At 36.2% G+C, this 19,591-nt stretch overlaps 1 protein-coding gene across 6 annotated transcripts in view; it reads right to left on the reverse strand.

The window, feature by feature from the left end:
• The window catches only part of LOC100914588 (phosphatidylcholine translocator ABCB4), a 106,646-nt gene that overhangs the window by 3,400 nt on the left and 83,655 nt on the right, over nt 1-19,591 (reverse strand). For 5 of the 6 annotated variants that reach the window (XM_031939939.1, XM_031939940.1, XM_031939942.1 and 2 more), the window contains 4 exons: nt 16,581-16,721; nt 8,265-8,421; nt 4,245-4,442; nt 2,050-2,256 (listed from right to left, as the gene is read on the reverse strand). In XM_031939939.1, the coding sequence (XP_031795799.1) occupies nt 2,050-2,256; nt 4,245-4,442; nt 8,265-8,421; nt 16,581-16,721 (703 nt within the window). Of the gene's footprint in view, nt 1-2,049; nt 2,257-4,244; nt 4,443-8,264; nt 8,422-13,215; nt 13,468-16,580; nt 16,722-19,591 lie in introns of those variants that run through there. The other variant, XR_004229797.1, reaches the window with a different exon arrangement.

Raw genomic sequence — 19,591 nt, forward strand, 5'->3', positions numbered from 1 at the left:
GCAGAGGTGAGAATATGACATCCCTGGCCCTTCCCAGGGTTTTAGCAGCTGAGCTGGAAAGAACTGGGGGCACAAGGAGAACAATGAAAAGGAGGAAGTCAGTGGAGGGTAAGCTGCATCTAGGGAAGGAGAGATCGCATTGCAAACATCTCAAAAAGGAAGACTCAGATTGTGATGTATTCTGCTTGCTCCTTGCCCAGAGAAAGGAGCCACATGGGCAGGGCATTCTGCGGAACTATTCAATGGAAGGCATTCAATCCTTTCTGCCCCCTTCTCGTTCTGAAAGGACAACTGAGTATCACCCCACTGGTCTCCTCCTTTCCTTCTCTTGCTCTTTCACACCAGAGTCTAGAGATTTAATTATTCCCATTCTGTCACAAAAACTAGCTGACATAGCCTAGAGGCAATAGAATGGCCCTCAAAGCTAGATGACACCATTCTTTTGCTGTTTTATGGAGTTTCTATCAGTAGGAAAGTTACACAATAGTTCAGAGCCTCCAGTTAGGAAAATTCTGACATTCGGACAGAGGTCTGGCTCTCTATTTGGCCTCTATGTGGCCAAACACAGAGGCACAATTGAGCTGCAAGAAACATTTAGGTAAAAGAAACAACTGAATATATTAGTGTCTATCACTAAACAGACATGGGGAAGAGAAGTCAAAAAGGGCAGACTTTTCTGTTTTGGAATTTCCCTTGGTGCTTGAAAAGGCGAGTGTAAATGATTGCTTCAGATGATCCCTTCAGTATGAACCCTCTGTTTCCAGAGGATGGCAGGACCCAATGCTCTGTCCATCTCAGCGTCTTCCTTCGCTGCTGCAGCTCATCCTCCTTTTTCCTTTGAGCTGTTGCCTGTGTCATAGTTCAGCTTAAGTTGTGGGTGGCAGGGGATGCCATAATCCCACTACTGCTGCCCAGCTCTTGCAGTCCTCATACCTCACTTGGTCTCTCTCCGACTGCATGCGCCCCTTTATGAATTCCCATAAGGTGACCCAAGGCTGCCTTTCTGCCCTCAGACATCATTTTAGTTCCCAATTGCTTTCAAGACTGAGAGGAGTGATAATGATGATCAACTGTGGAAGACTCAGATCAATACAATGATTCAAAATAATTCCAAAGGGCCCCATTAAGGAAAATGCTGTGCACTTCCAGAGAGAAAATACAAAATGAAATGTAATTTTCAATTTTCTTTGTTTTTCTTGCTTTTTTAAAGAGAAATATGCCTTATGTGGAAATATGTTTTACATGCTTTCAACTGTATAACTGGTATTATAGTGTTGCCTTCTCAGTGAGTGGGTAAGAAAGTAGGAGAGAGGGAGAGTATCTGGAACTCAGAATTTAAAAAGAAAAAATGTAAATAATAAATTGAAATGTTAAAAAAAAATGGGGGGGGGGGGACTGAGAGGGAATGATGTTCCCCTGAACTATATAAATCCCAGGATGTCAGTTAGTTTTCTAACTTCTGTTACATTTGAAACTAACCAAATGATTATGGGAAGAGCTTTGTAAATATTAAAAGGTAAGAAAGGTGTGAAATGTGGCAGGTTTGTATAGAGGCTATACAGGCCCCATTTCTGCTCTTTCCCTCCCCATCTCTGCCTCTTAGATTCCTTCAACACTCAACTCAGGTGCATCATCGACTTAAAACCTTTTCACCCAGTCCATGGTGCTTTCTCCCTTCTTAGAATATCTTGTGTTTACTTATGTCTACATGTTGCATCATCCTAGTAGACTGCAACCTCCATGAGGTCAAGAAATGTTTCAATTCTGTTTTTGCATTCTCAGTTCCCGGAACAATGCCTAGTATGTAATAAAAGGTGCTTAATAAATGTTAGTTGAGTTTTAATGGATTGGAGTTGTTTTCTTTTGCTTTACTGTTACAGCGATAGCAGTTAGAGCAAAATTACACTTAAGTTCAATTTTGCAAGCAGACTCTATAACATAGTTTACTAATACTGTAAGAATTTGATATTATCTATACTTCAGAAGAACCATTAGAAATAACATTTACAATTCAGTTTTAACTGCACGAGTAACTGTCAATTCACTTACTTCAGGTAGTGTTTCAATGAAAGGATGGATATTGGCGGCTTTGGCTGCATTCACAATTTCTTCCTGTGATACCTCCCGACTGTTGTTTCCATAGGCGATGTTCTCTGCAATGCTGCAGTCGAACAAGATGGGCTCCTGGGACACAATGCCAAGCTGAGCCCGGAGCCACTGGACGTTAAGCTTCTTGGTTTCTTGACCATCCAGAAGCTGTAAACAAGAACCAATAGAGCTTTTTTATTTGGAAATAGATTGCTGATTTGCAGTTATTGCTGACAACCCTTCTCGCTCTGTGTCATTTGTCTGGGAACCTAGCAAGATTCTCAGGACAAAGGATGATGGTCTCATAGGCTTGAGAGCTGTAAAGGTCCATAGAGGTAATCCATTCTAATTCCCCTATTTAATAGTTAAAAAACAGAAACTTGTGGAATTTAAGAGACTTGCTAAATATCACAAAGGTAGGGAGCAGATATTTGGTGTTGGAAAGGAATTCAGATGAGAGACTGAGATAGATGAGAGATTGAGACTGAAAAGCATAATGACCTGCCCAACATTACACAAGTTTATCAGAGTTTTATAGCTAGAAAAGATCTTAGAAAGCATCTGTCTAGTCCAACTCCTTCATTTTGTAGATTTGTAAAAAGGGATCTAGAGATAGGACATAACATATCCAATGTGACAGAAATAGGAAGCTGCAAAGCTGGGATTGGAATTCGCCTCTTCTGCCTCCAACTCCAGAATTTTATCCCTTGTGCCAGCCAAGCCAGGGCTAGAACTCCTCTATTAAAGTGCTATTCTCTCCTCCTTATCATGTTATTGCTATTTAATATTTATAATATTTGCAAGACTCTTTCAATGAGCACAGATAAGCAAAAGTTGGCTATGTATGATTTTCATATATATCGTTTAATATGAAAACCCTTTTAAAATATCTTTGTTTGTGAGATGATCTATGTTAAGTGATTTTCCAGGATCATACAGCTAGTAAATGTCAAGTGTCTCAAGCTGGGTTTGAACTCAGGTCCTCCTGATTCTAGGGCCATATGTATGAGTGTATATGTATATATATATATGTATATGATTATATATATGTGTGTACTTAATTGTTGCCTTCTCTAGAGTTAAGGGAGGAAGAGAAAAAAGAAAATATATAACAATAAATTTCCATTTCAAGAAAGTATACAGAATGATAAAAGAAATTATATTTTAAAAAATTGGATTGGCTAGAGTGGGTGAACTAGAGAAGGATAGAAGGCACAAGTGAGAACAAGATGATGTGGACTTGGAAGTGGAATGGTTGTAGATCCAGGATGGCACCATGAAAAGAACAGCAAACTTGCAGTCCCTGGACCTGAATTTAGATTCTGACTTTAAGTTGTGCACCTTGGTCAAGTTATTTTAACTTTGGGGGCCTCAGTTTTCTGCATCTTTAAAATGTGGGGACTGAACCAGATCCTGCCTGAGATCTCTTTCAGATCTAAGTCTATCATCCTATGAAAATTAGAGGTCTTTAATCTTGGTTAAATTTCCCCAATAGCCATATTTCAAGCCTTCTACATTTTTTTGAATTGTGTGGCTACCAATAGAGCATTTGGCTGTCCATCAGTTACTCTTTCCTCTATGTGATATGACCAGTTCCTAGTCACCAGGTTATCTGGTCACTTGATGCCACCAGTCTGGTGATTCCTTTTATACCACTCCTCCTATGCCATGCTTGCATATGCATTCTTATAGCCTGCTCACGCCCATCATATACTTTCATTATTCTCTGGGCAGTATACAACTTTAATTCTTTTGAACTTGTGATATTTCATAATTTAGAGCCACATTACTGAGCAAATACTAATGCTGATACTATAAAGGGTTTTGTTTTAGTGAGAAGCTTGCAGTAAATAAGAGTACTGTCTAATTTCCCAAAGGCAATCCATGCCATTCTCTTCTTTTTATTCAATCTTGGCTTGAGTTTATTGTCCATCTTCAGTGTCTGTCAAAGATAAATGTACAAAACAAACTAACTCTAAGGGTTATCCATCTAAACTGTATGACATTGTCCAGACATTACATAGTCTTCATCTATGTAGTTTTTGCTCCTGTGGATATTTAGGCATGTTCAATGTGCCTTTATTAAAAATAGACAAAAATCTATCTAGGCAACTTGCATGAGTTCTAAATCAATTGATTAAGAACAATTCACTTACCACCTTTCCAGCCAGGGGATCATAGAATCTCTCAAGCAGTTGAACCACTGTACTCTTCCCACAACCACTGCTGCCCACAAGAGCCAGGGTCTGTCCCTTCTTTACCTCCAAGGTTAGACCTTGAAGAACAGGGACATTTGGCCGGGTAGGATAGTTGAACACAACTTCATTAAATGTCACATTCCCTTCAAACTTATCCTAAAATCAAAATGAAACCAATAATGGACTGATCATTATTTGGGCAAGGAATGTTGAATTCAGGAAATTTTACCATTTACTATTTACTAGGTTATTGGGTACAGATAGAAATCTCATATATTACATGTATTTGTGGTACTCTATAAAATCTTTATATAGAAACATTGATATGTAAAATTCAGATTAAGTGTACATTAAACTATATTAAAACCCATATGCTATAAATCTTTTTTTAATGAAGATTCATTCCCCACCCCTTTATAACAGTTATAAGTTCATGGGATTTTTATAATTGAAAATGATCACAGGGGAAACTGAAGGTCAAAGAGGTTAAGACCTCTTGTCCAAGGTCACATAGGTAAGTGGCAGAGCTAGGATTTGAATTGAGGTCTTTCAATTCCAAATCTATAATTCATTGCATGCAAAAAACCCTTCTCTAAAAACAAATTTGTTAACCATGTTAGTCACTGATTGTGGAAGAAAATGAAGAGTTTTATTTTTAAAATGCATAAGAAAATCATAAATGAATTTAAAATTTAAAAATATCGTATAGAAAATGGGGCAGGTAACAATGAATGAATACAAAGGTATGGCATGGTTCTGTAGGAATAGTATTAGGAGAGCAAAGAAACCTAAGGACAACCTCCAAAAAGGTGAATTATTTTTCCTTTCTTTTCTTTTGACTATACTGAAGATAAAAGGAGGGATCAAAGGAGAAAGAAAACTGCTGTTCATGATGGAAGGAGTGATAATAATGGACAATGAACAAAAGGAAGAACTACTCATACTCTTATGTTTCTATTTTCTCTGCCAAGGAAAATAATCTTTGGCCTGGAAAGAACAGAACATCCAAAAGCAAAGAGAAAGCATAACAAGCAGAGAGCTAATAAGAAAGCACCTAATCTGCCTTTGATCAATTCAAGTTAACAAGCCAAGAGGATCTTGGCTACATCTCAAGATACTGAAAGAATTGGCAGATGTGTGAGCCATTGTCCATGAGCTTGAAAAGATCATGCATGGAATATGGGAAAGCTGCCACATCTTTAAATGAGGGGATGGGCTATATGAATTTTAACTTATATTTTAGCTTTAAATCCCATGATCCTATGATTATGGAGCAGAATAAATGTACATAATTTAAACCCCCCAAAAAAGGGAAGAGACTGAAGTCAGCAGACTACAGGCCAGTAAATTCACTGACTGCAATACATAGTATTTATAAAAGATAGTAGTGATCACAAAGAACCAACATTGTTGGACAGGTCATGATGAATTATCAATATATCGTTTTTGGACAAGATTAGTAGTCTGTAGCTAAGAGGAATTTATAATTGTAATTTACCTAAATTTTTGCAAGGCATTTTCTAAAGTATGTTAATCTTCCTTGTTCTTTTGAATAAAATAAAGAGATCTGGGTATTTCAATTAGATGTATTTCAAACTGGTTGAATAGCCAGATACAAAGAATTGTCACCAATGGTTCAATGCCACGTTGAAAGAGGGTCTCTACTGGCATGTCCCAAGGACCTTAGTCAAGACCTAAATGTGTCTTAAACATTTTTATTAATACCTTGAATATTTGCCAATGACAAATCTGGAAAGACTACCCAATGTACTCATTGATAGTAATGATTCAAAAAGATTTCAAAAGGCTAGAATAATTAGATGTAATCTAAGATGAATCTAGAGATAAAGGAAAACTTGTACTTGCATTTAAAAAATATTTTGTATGTGTTTAATATGGAAAAAATGTAATTAGACTAAAGTTCCTTCATCTGAAAAAGATCTGGGGTTTTCAGTGAATTTTAAATTCAGTGTCAATAGTATGATATGCCAGTTCAAAAACCTTAAACTATATTAAGAGAAGCATAGTGTCCAGAAAGAGGGAGGCGAGAACACTGTGGTGCTTCATACAATCTCATCTCAAAGTGTCCTGTTTTATTCTGAGCACCACATTTTATCAAGAACACTGATAAGCTGGAGATTATCCAGAGAAAGGTCAATAAGGAAGGACAATTATGCTACATCAGAACCAGTTAAGGGAATGAAGAAAGTTAGGCTGGAGAAGAGATGGCTTTCAAGGGAGACTGTTGCAAAAGGGAGGACTTAGATGCTATATTCAAGTTTCTGAAGGATTTTAATATGGAAGATTGTCACAAATTTTGGCTCTAGAATTAGGAGCAATGGGTGTAAACTGTAGGCTATTAATCAGAGCTATCCAAAAGGTGAATAGGCTGCTTCAGGTGGTAATAGGCTCTCCCTTAGTCAAGAGTTTCTAGCAAAGAATTGGGATCACTTGTTGGGGAGGTCGTAGAGAGGATAAGTTGGGCTCAATGATCTTTGAAGTTCCTCCCAATGATGAGATTCTGTGATTCTACAAGTCTTATCTTGATACTGAAGTAAGACCATGTCAGTAATTGTCAGTTTTGTCTATTTTATTCAAAAGCTTTGGGACCTAGTAGCTGTTTTTGGTTTTACCTTCAGGCTGCCAGACCTTCCTCAAAGTTATTCCACACACAAATCCCAAACATCCCAAACAACCTAGGTAGTTGGATAGGAATCTAGAATTATCCCCAAAGCATCCAGTAAAAACAAGTCTTTCTCATGCTGCTCTCATGTGGTGTTTGAATCAGGATCACAGAATCTCGAGTTTGGAAGGAACCTCAGATACCATATCATTCACCCTGTGATTTTGTAGAAATCATTTCTATAACTTTTTGAAAAGTCGTCATTCAGCCTCATTATCTCAGTACCATGGTAAAGCTCCTTCCACTTTGGGATCACCTTAATGGTAAAGAATTTTTTTCCTTATGTGAAACCAAAAGTTCCGCTCTATTTGCTCCTTCTCTCTGAAGTCAGTCACAATAAACCTTATTCCTCCTCCATATAATAGATCTTCAAATACTTAAAGAGCATCACATTTCATGTTCATGCTCATGTTCCCCTCCCTAAGTCTTCTTTTCTCTAGGCCACGTGTCCCTTTCTTCTAAATCATTCTCACAAGGCATAGTTTAATTAATTATCCACTTACCATCCTGATGATCCTTCTGTGAATGTGTTTTAATTTTTAAATAATATTCCTAAACCATGTCTTACACTATAAATCTCTCTAGAGGAGACCAAACATGTTGGGAATTACCAATAATTATAGATAACTGATATGAATGATTCTTGTCAATAAGAATGACAAACAATTTAAGTGGAAATAATTCATTTCCAAGATGTGTCTATCTTTTGCTTTAGGTAGGAGATTTTCAGCCAGGAAGCTGGCACATCCACTACAATCTGGACGACATTTTGGCAAACTCTTTACTTGGCCATCAGGTTATCTTCCTACATTGATAATGAAGAAAATCTGTTTTCTCTCTTCATTCACATGTTGCCATTTTATCGAATATGAACTTTGGGAGGAATGCAAAGCCAATATGAAATGTTTACTGTAAGGTGAATTAAAGGTATAACAACCTCTGGGAAATGTATTATCATTTTTAGTTCTCACAAAAAATTATAGCAGGTGACAAGGCTTAATGGAAAAAGCAATGAATTTAGTGTTAGAGGACCTGGGTTTGAGTATCAGTTTTACTACCTGTGTGACCTTGGGCAAGACTTTCTCTCTTTGCCTCAATCTCCTCATCTGTAAAGGGATGGAATTGTCCTAAACGATCTCTAAGATTCCTTCCAGGTCTAAATCCTATGGTCCTAATGACTCTCTGGTTAAAACTAGCAGAAAGTATCACTGTGTCTCCAAACAATAAGTCAACTTCTAGAAAACAAAACAAAACAAAACAAAATACAAGCAATGGTTAAGCATTCAAGAACTTACTGGCTTCAGTCCTGCTTCACTGTAGCTGTCTATGAGAGGCTGTCTTTCGAACAACATAAATAAGTGGGCTGCTGACAACTTGGCTTTAGCATAGTCTGGAGCAAATGAACTAGCGTGTCCTAAGGCCATGGCCCCAAATACAATGGCAGAAAACACCCTGGAACAAGTATAGGTGGATAATGTCAGATAAGTCTTACAAACAAATTTTCAGCTTCTGTAGGACCAAACAAATTTGATTTAGCTTGTAAAATCTCTATTCTTCCTACTTAACATTTATAAATATCCCCAAATGCCCCACCTACTAAACCCCATCTCTTTAATGATTTTTCTTTTACTATTCTTTACACACTATAATTCTTTCAAATTCCATTGAAACACCAATAATTAAGAAATAAAAGGAAGAGACTTAAATTCACTGCCCGCTTTTTTCCTACCTACTTTCTCCTTTCTTTTAGGTTCCCACTAATTTCTAATAATGATGGCAGCTTCCCAATGTCTCTGACTTATGATTAAAGAGTAGCTTTTATATTGGAAGAATCACGTTCATTATCAATTAACTTCAACAAACTGGATTATTTATTGTGGAAATCCACGGATGGGGAAACTGAATTTTACCTAGTGGTTGGGTTTTGACTACTACACAGCCAACTGACACCTTGTACTCAATTCTGATGGAGAAAGACAAACTAGTTGGTGAAGTAGAAGCAAAAAGAACCATTGGAGAAAGTGACTGTGTCATCTTAGAATTCATGCTAGAAAAAGAAAGGAGTATTTGACATTGTCAAGCATATTTCTTAAACTTTTGGAAAGGAGATTTCAAAAATATGATAGTGATAAATATTATCTCTATGACAATGGCTATAAATGGGAAAATGTTTCAGAAAAGAATGGGAGGTTCTCCAAATATGAAATTCAAATAATACAGTTGAAGAAGATGCTGATGAGGAAGGAAAGGGGAGAGACATCTCAAAAGATCAATGAGATTGCACATGGCCTCTTCCAATGAGATCAGATTTTTAAAGATGGCATACAAATGAGGGAAGGAAGGACACAAAAGCAAGGATGAATATAAAAGAAAGACACAGAATTCTCAGAATAGCAACATGAAGGTGAATGCCTTTGGACAAGATAAGACTTGTGAAAAAAAAAATAAGGGTAACAAAAAAGGGCATTTTCACCTATGTTTGAGGGAAAGAAGACAAATAAGGAAGGGGTCTCTTGCTTGAAGCATATGAATGATGTGATGGTAATAGAGAAAGCCAAATTCCTCTAATCCCATTTTATTTCTATCTTTATGTTAGGGAGAAGAATCTTCATGTTGAAAGGGTAGACTGAAGTTCAAGATAGGTGAAGAGACAGAAACAAATATATCTTCACAATAAACAAATTAGATTCCAGGGCTTCAGAAACAGCATTTGGTTGTAATCACTATATTATTCTTGGTAATTTTTGAGGAATCATGGAGAACAGGAGAGCTGCCAGAAGAATGCTGACTGGTGAATCTAATTTTTCAAAAAATGGGGACACCTGAAAATTGCAGACAGTAAATGTAATCCAATGCAATCCCTGGGGAGCTAGTTGTTTTTACCTCACTCTCCTTTCACAATCCACCCACTTTCTTTTTTGTTTTTTGTCCTTTATCTCCATGGTGATATTTTTTTATGCAATTTGGTGTAACACAACACTGTTAGTGACTAATGTGTTATAGTCTATCTACACTAACTATATATGTCTCACCATTGTCTTTAGGGTGATGGGCAAATTTGATTTCTCAGAATTTCACAACCATACAGTATGAATTTAAGAACATTTATGTTGAAAAGATGGTATTTCTTTTTCAAGGAGAAGATTGAGATTGCTGAAAATGCAATGTAGTGTTCTAAATGATACCCATCTTGATCTCTTCCTCTTATTCAGTACTGAGCTCAGTTCACTGTCTTCAGCATCTGTTCAAGGTAAATGTAATATTAGACCCAATGTATGGGTTGTATATTCAATTTCATATCATGGTTTAAAGAAGAGAAAATCTTTCATCTACCTGGAGGTTCCTGTGTAGAAAGGAGCCTCTTCAGTGTTTGAGACAATGCAATCATCATAATATCATCTATCACCTGTAAACAGGAACATCTAGAGAACTATAATAATCCTTTCTGAGTCCTTCCTGCTACTAGTGCCTTCCCCCTCTAAAGTTATCACTCATATACCCTCTTTTGTCCACTTTTTTCCCTCCCTCCTTTTTTCCCTCCCCTTTTTTCCTTCCATCTCTCTCTCTCTCTCTCTCTCTCTCTCTCTCTCTCTCTTTATCTCTCTCTCTCTCTCTCTGTCTCTGTCTCTGTCTGTGTGTGTGTGTGTCTATCGGTCTCTGTCTCTGTCTCTCGGTCTCTGTCTCTGTCTTTCTCTCTGTGTCTCTCTCCTTTTCTCCCTTTCTCCCTCCTCCTTCTCTTCCTCCTTCCTTCTATCTCTTTCTCTCTCTCTCCCCTTCTCCCTTACCCTCTTCTTCTCCTTTATCTTTTCCCTTTCCCTCTCCTTCTCCTTCACTTTCTCTCTTTCCCTTACCCTCTCCCTTTCCCTTATCTTCTCCTTATCCCTCTCCCTCCTTCCCCCCCTTCTCTCCCTCTTCCCCCTCTCTCTTCCCCCCTCCCCATGCACACATACACACATGTATATGTTTCAGATACTTTTGGTGAACATATATTTCCTTTTCATTCCTCTCTTGATTTTATTGATCAAAACTACTTGTGGTTGTATTTATCAAGAAGTATTAAATAATTTAAACATACACATTAGGAGATATCTTACTGGATGATATTTAAAGCTGCATTTGCTCTATCAAACCAATGCTTTTTGTAGTCAACAAACTATAGGTAAAATAGTATCTTGTATTTTCTTGTAACTTTCAGTCAATTGTGTAACTCTTTTAAAATGTCATCTTCTATAGGATATGGTTTGTAAAAGACTATCTATTCCTATCTCATATTTTCATCAAGCATGTCTTAGATAACATGTATAAATTATTTTGTAAAGATGAAAAAGTAGGCTTGTGGGTTAATCTGGACTAATAGCTAGGATCCCTGTTGGTCTTCCTAGTTCTGCTAAGCCATAATTTACACAGCTGCCAAAATAATCTTCCAAAAGCACAGATCTGAAAAAAAAAATCTTCAATGGCTCTCTATTCTCTCTAAGATAAAAGAATCTCTCAGCTTGACATTAAAATCACTCGCAATCTGGCTTCAAATACTATTTGCAGATTTATTACATTCCTTCAATAGTCTAGTTAAACTGACTTGTTCCTCAAATTGGACATTCATTCTATCTCTTAATTTCCTTTGCAGAAACTCACTCTTTCCTTTATCTCTTTCTCTTGGAATCCTTCTATTCCTTCAAGGCCAGACACCAACTCCTATGTGAAGGCTTTTTTGATCCCCTTCCATTCACAGTGTTTTCTCTTGTCTCAAATGATCTTGTATTGATTTACCTATGTCCATTTTGTAGAATACAAGGTCTTTGAGGAGAGGGACTAGTTTCTGTATCATCAGAATGTAGCTCGATGCTTTGCAAATGTAAATTTCTTGATATATATCTATTTAATTAATTCAGTCGAATATCTTGAGTATCATCCCTCAGTAGCTTTATGCCATTTCTGATAGAGGTATCTTCAACATATATTTTGTCTGGTTCAGCTGTTTTTTCCCCCGTTTATGTTTTCTTTAGTATTATTTTTATTTCCTCGTACAGCACATTGAAAAATATGAAATTAGGTCCTACATCTGGTAGTTCCACTAGTAATTTTGAACAAATTTGTTATAGAATTGTAGGGGTTTCCCATTTTTAATCTTTTTCCCCCTTTTTCCAATTTTGCCCTAAACTTTTTTTTTTTAGGAATAAAATGGTTTTATTAGATTTCACTCCAATTTTTCAAAAATTTCCTTCTCCTTTCATCACTACTTAAGTATTTCAAAGGGCAGTACTATTCATAATCTTTTACTATCCTCATTTGAAAAATTTTACAAACAACTTTAAACTCTAGATCATGATTGCCCTTGACTGCCATATGTTGCCACTTGGCAAGAAGATAAAATATTTCCTGGTTGAGAGGCTCTTTTGGCTGTTTTTTTTTCTGTCACTTGAACTTATGTAGGAAATGGTAAATGTAGGAAAAGGACAAATCTGTCCTTTATCCATTTTCTATTTTTTCTGCATCAGAAGTTTGTTTAAATAAGACTTTCATTTCTTGGTTCAAAATAATTTGCTAATATTTTTACCATTCTCCCCTCTGTCCACCTTTGCATTGATGTCATTACATATTAGAATATATAGAGACTTAATTTGGAATTTTAAAAATCAAGCTTTTCTTAGATTTTTTTTAAAAAAATTCATTAGCTCCTGTCATTGATATATAATCTGCAACTATCTAGAATGAATCTCTTTGCTTATATTCACATTAATATCTTTCTTGGATACAGATCTTATAGAAAAGTTCCAGCTTCAAGATACCATGTAGGTCTGCATCCACTCAAAGTCATATTTCATGAATTCATGACTGATACATTTTCTTTTTATTAAATAGCTAGAGAACACTTTTTTTTTCCAAAATGAAAGACATTTAGTGAAATAGAATAATAATTTAGTAGTAGTAGAATCTTTCTCCCATAAACCTGGAGCATATTCTCTCACAAATACACAAGCCATCAATGGGAAGAGTGGACATGCCTAGGGAAAATGTGTGGGGGAATGTACACATAAGTGTGTACCCTGATCAGAGTACATGCAAGGAAGGCACACATGTAAGGAATGCACATAATCATGAACCATGCATGAAGTGCACACACAAATTGAACAAGTGTGGCCAGGGAACATGCATGAAGAGGCACACACCAGGAAGCCATGTGGCCAGGGACATGTGTGGGGCAAACACACATAGGGACACACATGTTGCCAGGGCAACTCACACCTCCAAAACTGTAGGGCTGCTGATGTCCTCTGGAGAATCATCATGTGGCTCTGATTTCTTCTGGGTTGTTCATCTCTGCTAGGATTGCTCTGCTGGTCTTGTAGTTGCTGCTGGGACTCTCCACGGGGGTATGTGAATATGGAGCTTCTCTCTGTGACCAGCTTCTGGACTTCGTCTGTTCCAGGATATGTACTGGCTGTTCTGGCTCCTATCTTCTATGGTGCAGTGACTAGAAAGCCTCTCCCTGATAAGCTTAGGCGAACAGCTCTTTTAGTCCATGGCCAAAGATACAAGCTATCACATCTAACTAAGGGTCTCAAAGGAAAACTAGACAATGTTTCCAGGCTAAAGATTTTGTCTTAACTGCTTAGCTTTGGTGGTAACTGTACTATGAAATTCATTTGGCTACCAAGATCCTATAGATTTTGCCATGCAAATGAACAAATATAGGGAAACAAGAACAAAAAAGACTAAGTGGGGCTGCTATGAGGTTATTGTCCCATACCTCAAATTTCTTATTACTAATTCCTGACTTTCATATGAAAGTGTGACTGCCCACAAACCTCCAAGGTTTTGAGTAGCCCTGTATTCATTATGAGCACTACAATGTGAGATAATTAAAGTATCTTTTGAAGTGACATTCCCTTTAAACTCTAAGGCAGGGGTCCTCAAACTTTTTAAATAGGGGGCCAGTTCACTGTCCCTCAGACTGTTGGAGGGACGGACTATAGTAAAAACAAAAACTTTGTTTTGTGGGCCTTTAAATAAAGAAACTTCATAGCCCTGGGTGAGGGGGAATAATCGTCCTCAGCTGCTGCATCTGGCCTACGGGCTGTAGTTTGAGGACCTCTGCTAAGGCAACTCTACCAAAATCTCATTTGCCTCTCCAAGAAGAATATTTGGGCCATATTTGATAAACTTCTTTTAATCTTCTGATTTTACTTAGAGACGAACTATTAATATTGATGTGATTCATTTCTACAATATGTCAACTTATTAGTCATTGGACAAGTGTTACATCTTGGGCACCAATGGTTAATGTTAATATTGTAATACCCTAATGAATTTATGATCTAAACAAAGCAAGTTCTTCCTCCAATGATGCAGATTTAAAACAATTCTTGAACGTTTATAGCCAGTTTAAAAATTTTGTGGTTCTTAGCATGATCTGTCCCTTTTCTTGTAATTCTACAACCATCTCTTCTAGAAAAAGTAAGAGCTTACATAGGAGTAAGGCACATTTTGTATTTTTTCTTAGTTTCATGGGTTGGCCACCTCTTGATTATAAGACTTTTTGTACTTAACTAGATTGATCTTTGGACAACAAACATAAAAGGTCACCTGGATTTCAAAACCTTCCTAGCATGATAAAATTTGTGACAGCTTTTGCTCTATCAGCTTCTAGAAAACAGGGTCACTTTCACAACATCTTTTTTGTTTTATTCCAAAAATATGTAGTGTGACTCATTATAAAAAACAAATATATTTCAGTAGAGACTAAATAAATAGCATAGCTTGCACTTATGCATGCCATTTTTTCAAAAGTATTTAGATGCTATTATAAATATCCTTAAAAGTGTTTTTATATTAATTCAGCATCATTTTTTGTCATCAATCATTTAAAAAATACTTATCAGACTACTCCTGTGATGGTAATAAGAGGTTCTAATATTTCAAAAACAAAATAAAGCCAACAGCAACAACTGAGAACAACAGAGCTAGAAGGGACTTTCCAGAGGCCTGTTGCTCAATTCTCTTCTTAGCCCTGGCCTATTTAACTGCTTCAACATTGTCCCAAATGATGACACAATAATAATAGTAATGACACATAAAGCATTTTAAAGATTGCAAATTCCTTTGCACACATTCTCTCATTTGTTCCTCACAGCAACCCTTTGAGGTAAACTACTATAGGTATTATTGTCTCCTTTTTTTGAAATGAGGAAAACAAGACTCAGAAAATTTAAATAACTCGCCCAGAAAATGTTAAGAGGCAAAATCAGAACTGTATCTCTAATGACTCCAAATCTAGTGCTCTCTTCACTTTCTGTGTATCAGTCTGCTTTACTGATCAAATTTACTAAAGACACAAACCTAAGAACGATAGCTAATACATTCAACAACAGAATCAGGATCCAAAAAGTTTTTAACAGGTTGGAGTGATGGGTTCAAACTAACAAGATGAGGTATAAATGTCCTTAAGGAAAAGAAACTTGATATAACTTTAAAACTATAGGAAGGAAAAGACCTACAATAAAAGTAGTTTTGTTGTTAATGTGAAAAAGATTTGGAGACAGATGTGTGACTGTAAGCCCAATATGAATTAATGGATCCTAAAAAACTAGTGTCATCTTAAAGAGAAGCTCAGTGTCCAGAACAAAAGAAGTAATAGTTTCAATGGCCCTTGTGGGTCCATTTAAAAGTACTAAGAAGGGCAAGAAAAAAAATCAGAGTACGTGTGCAGGATCTGTCTGAGCTGTGTCACAAAAGGAATGATTGAAGGAATTGGTGACAGTTGGCCTAAAAAAAACCACCATTCTTTAGGGGAAAATGATTGTCAAAACATCAAAGATGATTGTGTTGATATGATCATTTCCTGCTACTCATTTTTTATATTGTCTCAACTCTTTAGAGAGTTGTCTGAGTCCTAGAGAGGCCAATTCACTTGGCCATGGTCTCTTAGATGGCAAGTGTCAGAAATGGAATTGAAATTAAATCTTCTCAGTGCCAAATCCAGCACTCCATGCTACTCCATTTTATTCTTGCTTTTCTTAGCATCTGGAGGTGGGAAAGGGGAAGTAAGGCAGGAAGGTAGACATGGGAGGAGGTATTTGATATCTATCTTCAAACATCCAAAAGATTGTCATTTATAAAAGGGGCTAGACTACTGCAAACTTCCAGAAAATAGAACTAGGAAGAATGGGTAAAAGTTATAGGATAGCTGATCTCAGTACAATGTATGGAAGAACATTTTAACAATTAAAATCACACCCTGTTGGAATGTGTTGCCCTGGAGGTCACCATGGAATTAGAGACTAGATGATTGCCTGTGAGGGATTTCTGTAGGGAGGAATCCTGCATTGGACAAAGGATTGGACTAAATGATCTACCTCTAAGATCCCTTTTATCTCTAAGAATTTTTTTAAAATCCCAATTTTCAAACTGATTTCTTCCATAGTATCTCCCACATACTAATAGCAATTATCATAGCAAAATATTTAATTTTCTATTTAAAAACTCTTTTGATTGAAATGATTCTTTCTAAAGATCTTTATTTACAAAAGAGAAACTTCTAAAACTAAAACAATAGTACTTTCTAAAATCCTGCTACAGAATAGCCTCAAAGAAATTTTAAAGATACTCACAGAATAACATCTCGAAAACGCATGTGTCCATTCACTATTAGATAAGCACCAAATCGAAAACAACCAGCATAGGAAAAATACATAAATGCCTGGGAAATGCTAAAAGTGATTCCATAGATATGGGCTTTCCGCACAGAATTTCTGAAAAGGAAGACCAAAAAAAGTTTTTAATTTATAACAATTGCCTCATTCTTCCTTCTTAACAAGATCACATAAGGATTCAGAATTAGAAGGATCTGGTTCTACTATAAATTAGTGGTGAGCCTGGGTAAGTCATTAATTTCTCTGGTCCTCAGTTTCTTCATCTGTAAAATGAAAGGACTGGATTAGAAGACTTCCAATTTGATGTCCAGCTTTTAATTGATGATCTTTTAGGTACATTTGAATCCCAAATCCTAATCCAGTTAGACTAGATCACTTCTGAGATCTCTCCTAGCTCTTGCTCTATGACCCTGTAAAAATGTGAGGGCCAACCTAGATAGAAATATCAACTGAAATTCGGTAACATTGATAAGTGGCAGAAAAAAATGTCTGAAAAGACAATGTACAATTCAGGCCTAAAGTTTAATTCCCATTAATGTATGGACTTCATGTCTCAAACATCTTTGGTTTTCTTTTCAAAATGAATATCATAAAAATACAAATGTCTATAGCCACAAACTAGAAGTCCTTCATGATGTAAAAATTAATTTTTAAAAAATTTACATTAATTTATATACTTTAAAGTACCACATAAAGATTAGTTGTTTTAAAATTTGGAACATGCTTTGGGTTAACATTATAGCACCAAGTGTCAATTTTCCATTGTTCTTTAATTTTCCTGGAATCTCAATCAGACTAAAACATGAATATAATTTTTAGGATCACATTTCAGATGGATACTGGAAGAATTTCTGGGCACGTGATAATGCTCTATAGAAGAAATAATAAACTATCACCAGAGTGATGTCATCCCCATAACTAAGGAAATGTATTAGAAACCTTACTATCTGAGGGTCCCTCTTGAGTGTGGTTTGTGTTCAACTACCTTATTCCAGGTAGAAGGCCTCTTATTTTTTCCCATGTCATAAAACTCCTTAGGCAGCTTGGTGGCTCTTACAGACTCCTTCCTCAAAATAATATTTTCAAATATATGAAATAAAATTTTATTATGATAAATAAATAAATAAATGATAATAAATTAAATGAGAATATAGTTATAAAGCACTTAGCATAGGACTTGGCACATAGAAGGAGCTTTAAAATGCTTGTCCCTTACAAGTAGGATTTCAAAAGGAAACTAATTATATTGAAATATAGTTATCAAAATATTTTTAAAAACAAACTTCCTAATCCTCAGATTGAAAACATCTTTTCTAAGCTATGAACCCCTCAAAGACAGGAATTGTAGCTTCTTAAATTTTTATGGCTTTCTCAGCAAGCAGCACAACATTTTGCATAAAGAAAGGTGTCAAATATTTGATGAACTGAACTGTTTAATGCATAAAAATATGCTATAGTGGAAGTGATTAGAGTTTATAGCCTTCCTATTGGCATATAATATTAACAAGGAAAGTATCTGGAAAATGTCCTGATTTCAAAGAAGAGTGTGAAGGTAGATTGTAGAAACTGTATATTATGAGCTTGAAATTGTTTTCTGGAAAATTTAGAATGTGTTATTTCAAAAACAATTTGAGAAATAATGACTACTAAAAATCATCACAAATTCATCACAAACAAGCCATTGTTTAGTAATTTTCAATCATGCCTGACACTTTTGTTATGCCACAGTTTCCTTTAATTGTTCTGCCCCAGTTTCCCTGAATTGTTCTACTTCAGTTTTCCTGAATTGTTCTGCCTCAATCTGCCTGGTTGCAACCCCCCTTCCTGACCATTAGAACTGATATAAATTAAGACAGAGATAACTAGCCCTGACCATTAGCATTCCATAGAGCCATAAATTGAAGAAAGGTTATTTAGAGATAGGTAAACCTATCTCCTATCTTAGACTCAGTGGCTCCTAGCCTCTCCCTCTTATCAGAATTTATGGTCCTTACTCCCAAACTGTCAGAACCGAATTTATGGTCCATTCCTGAAAATTCCCGCTCACCAGGGCTTCACCCCCTTCCCCCTCTGCCTTTGTCTCTCCTGATTGCTGGAGCCCTATAAAGAATCTCTGGAATTGTTCACTCATTGCTGAATGGTTTGAGACTCTAGTCCCATTCAGTCTGCTGGGGTCAATATGGATCCTGTTTTGCCCCCAGAACAATCTCTTCCTCTCAAATAAAATATTAAAAACTCTCTAATTTCTGTCTTGCCTCAGTTTCTCTAGCATTACACTTTGTGATCTCATTTGTAGTTTTCTTGGCAAAGATACTGAAGATATTTGTCAATTCCTTCACCAGCTCATTTTTTACAGATGAGGGAACTGAGGCAAACACGATTAAGCTACTTGCCCAGGGTCACACAGCTAGTGTTTGAGGTCAGATTTGAACTCAGGAAGATGAGTGTTCCTGACTCCAGGCCTTCTGCTCTATCTTCTATAGTGTCACCTAGTTGCCCCTGGGACAAGTCATAGGAAGATAAATTCATTTTTTAAAAAAGACTCCTCCTTGACTAGTATTCATAACACTATATACCTCCCTCATTCTAATTTTTATAAAGTTCTTTGTACATTTGTCTAACCTCTAATAAACTACTTGGGAAGATGACTTTTAATATTCATTTTTTGATAGACTTTACTTTCTTTTGTGTTCTCAGTGCCTAGTATATATTAAATATCAGATGAATAAATGAAATTGTTCAATTACACTGATACCTAACTTGTGGAATTTCTGCAATTATAATGGTTTAGAGTTACTCTTTTCCTACAGGATGAAAGACTTAAATTTGCCAAAGAACATAAGCCTGTTTGGTGAAGACTGCTTCATCAGAACAATGTTAATTTCTATTCTGAATTGGAGTTGGAGTATATACACCATCCAGATTTAAAACCAAATGTCGTAATTTTCCTGATCCATTTATATTACATT

The sequence above is a fragment of the Sarcophilus harrisii genome, chromosome 5, assembly GCF_902635505.1.
Source record: "Sarcophilus harrisii chromosome 5, mSarHar1.11, whole genome shotgun sequence".
Lineage (NCBI taxonomy): Eukaryota > Metazoa > Chordata > Mammalia > Dasyuromorphia > Dasyuridae > Sarcophilus > Sarcophilus harrisii.